Source organism: Condylura cristata, unplaced genomic scaffold, assembly GCF_000260355.1.
Source record: "Condylura cristata isolate star-nosed mole 26May11 unplaced genomic scaffold, ConCri1.0 scaffold00022, whole genome shotgun sequence".
Classification (NCBI taxonomy): Eukaryota; Metazoa; Chordata; class Mammalia; order Eulipotyphla; family Talpidae; genus Condylura; species Condylura cristata.
The window spans coordinates 36,943,666-36,946,077 of NW_004567123.1; the positions used below are offsets into that span (position 1 = coordinate 36,943,666).

A 2,412-nucleotide genomic window follows, 5' to 3' on the forward strand; every position below is an offset into this window, starting at 1 on the left:
GGCCGCCCGCCCGCCGGAGGAGAGCGGGTCTGAGGGGCCACCGTCCAGCTGGGGTGGCCCCGCCCTTCCTGCCTGGCCGGGCACCCCCGGGGTGCGGGCAGGCCCCCCACTTCAGAGCCAGTGGCCACTATGACTTGGGGGGCGGGGTCACCCGCGGCCGCCCAAGTACAGCCACGCACCTGCTCTGCCCAGCTCTCTGGGGTCCGACCGAGGATTTCCGCCCCGGGCGTCAGGATGGGGCTGGCAGGCTGCCTGGCCCGGGCACAGCACCCCACTCTGCGCTGGTCTCCCCGGCCTCGCCCCCAGTCCAGCCGGGCAACCGCGAGGGGGAAGTGCGCCCTCGCCCCCACCAGGGCAGACGCAGCCCTCCTGCGGGTCCCCGTGGCCACCTCCCCTAGGGCCGCCTTCCCGCTGCCCTTCCCAGCTGGCCCCCCAGGCCACGCGGACCAAGCCCGACCTGGCCGCAGGCTGCATGTGCGTGAGCTGTGCGTGAGCTGAGGCTTTATTGGCTTGCACACGAACCGGCCGCCCGCGTCACGCCCCGGACTTCCCTCGGGCTGGCCCGCTGGCCTCTCCGCGCCCAGCCTGCCTTTGCCCTGGGAGCGGCTTCCCGCCTCGGGGCTCCTGGTCTTGGAGCAGCCCCGGGTCCTGCTGCAGGCTGTGGGTGGGCCAGGCGTCTGTGGACACCCTCCCGGGAGACACTCCGAGACCCCCCAACGTGACAGCGCCCCCGCAAGCAGAGTGACCCATGCTGGAGGCCCGGCTGTCCCCAGCAGGGGGGAGCAGGACCAGGGACGCAGGTGGCAGGAGCCGGGCTCTGGTGCTCACTGTCCCGTGTGCTCCCTGCCCCCGGGGTGCCACCCTCCGTCCCAAGGGAGGGGCCCCCGTCTCTGGGTGCACTCAGGGGCCCTGAGGCAGGGGCCCTGAGGCAGGCGTCCAGGCGGGCGCGGGCAGGCCACCACCCTTCACATCCTGACTCCGCGAGTGTTTCTGGGGCCACGAGGGGGCGCCCGAGACTGCCACTCAGGGCCTGCACCTGTCAGGGAGGACGCGGCCGGAGTGGGGGCGCCAGAGTTGGAGGCGCTGCCGGGACCCCGCCTCCCAGGTCCCCAGTCCGCAACCGGACGTGGATGCTGGGGTGAGGGGCGGCTGGGCAGTGGCCACTGCAGAGATGCACAGAGGGGGTGGGGGAGGGTTCAGAGGTGATCGGAGGCCTCCTTGGCATCCCCTGCCCCTCCGGCCCTGCCCAGCAGCTCGCTGTGGGGCTGGCTGGCGCGTGGGGTCCCGCTGCCCGCTAGGCCTCCTCGCAGCTGCTGGTGTCCAGTGAGTGGCTGCCCTCCACAGGCTCCCTCGGGCTCCTGGGCCCCCAGGCCTCTGTTGGGGGCCCCCCGGGGTTCCTCCTCTCGGGACACGGCTTCTCGGAGGCTGTGGGAAGCACGTGCAGGTCGGTCAGGGGCAGTGGCGTGTCCCTGGGGGTGATGCCCACCCTCGTCCAGGCCTGGCGGGCCTGGTATGGTCAGCTTGCTCCGGGCAGCAGTGGACACCAGAGCAGGTGACCGGTGTGCAGTGTGAGCGTGAGGATTTGGAGGAAGGCGGGGGGCTGGAGACGCTGGTGAACCCCCAAGACAGGGCTGGGTGCGCCACGGGCGCGGGGCTGGGCCTCTGGGGCGCTGGGCCCGTGTAGGAAAGACCAGTGTGCCCGGGCTACACCCTGCGCCCGCTGGGCGGCGGGCAGGGCCCACTCCCGCAACACTGAAGGGCCCTCTCGGGGCACCTGGCGCAGGTGCACACTGTTGTGGCACGCGGCGGGCACGGGCTGGGCCACTACCCCTGCCCAGCGTGGGTGCCCCTGTCGGGGGCCCGGCCGGGAGGGGCCGGCGTCCTGCCCCCGTGATGGCAGCCCTGGGCCAGTTTCTCAAGCCACCCGAGAGGACGGGGCCCAGCACAGGTGTGCGGGCCCCTCGGCTCTCCCGAGCCTCCTGGTCCTGAGCGGTGTGGGGGCCCTGCCCGCTGTGTCCCTGGCCACGCCAGGTGGCCCCCACGGTCAGTGCCGGGGTCAGAGGCTCCGGGCACCTGCAGGTCTGGCCTGAGCGGGCACCGCCTGGGCCCTGGTCTGAGCCCATGGACGCACTCTGCAGAGCTTGGAGCTGCCCTCGGCTCCCCTGACCTGCAGCTCCATGAAGGCGATGGGGTCCCCACCTCCTGGGGGGGCGGGAGGGGCGGGTGCAGTGCCAGCTGGGGCTGCTGCGGCCAGGACGCCCCTGCCCCGGTAATGCGACTCCAGCTCCGGGCCGCGCAGGGGGGTTTTGGGGTGTGATGGGGTGAAACTGGGCATGATGGGACTGGCGAGGTTACCGGCCCCTTGGGTTTCTGGGTCCCAGCCCCTGAGCAGCGGACGGGGGCGGGGCGGGG

The 2,412-nt window shown here is 73.2% G+C and overlaps 1 protein-coding gene across 1 annotated transcript in view; it reads right to left on the reverse strand.

Annotated features, from left to right (window-relative positions):
* Positions 1–1,196: 1,196 nt before the first annotated feature.
* The window catches only part of RBBP8NL (RBBP8 N-terminal like), a 3,191-nt gene continuing 1,975 nt past the window's right edge, over positions 1,197–2,412 (reverse strand). The window contains exon 5 of the mRNA XM_012728159.1: positions 1,197–1,425. Within this exon, the coding sequence (XP_012583613.1) occupies positions 1,197–1,425 (229 nt within the window). The remainder of the gene's footprint in view (positions 1,426–2,412) is intronic.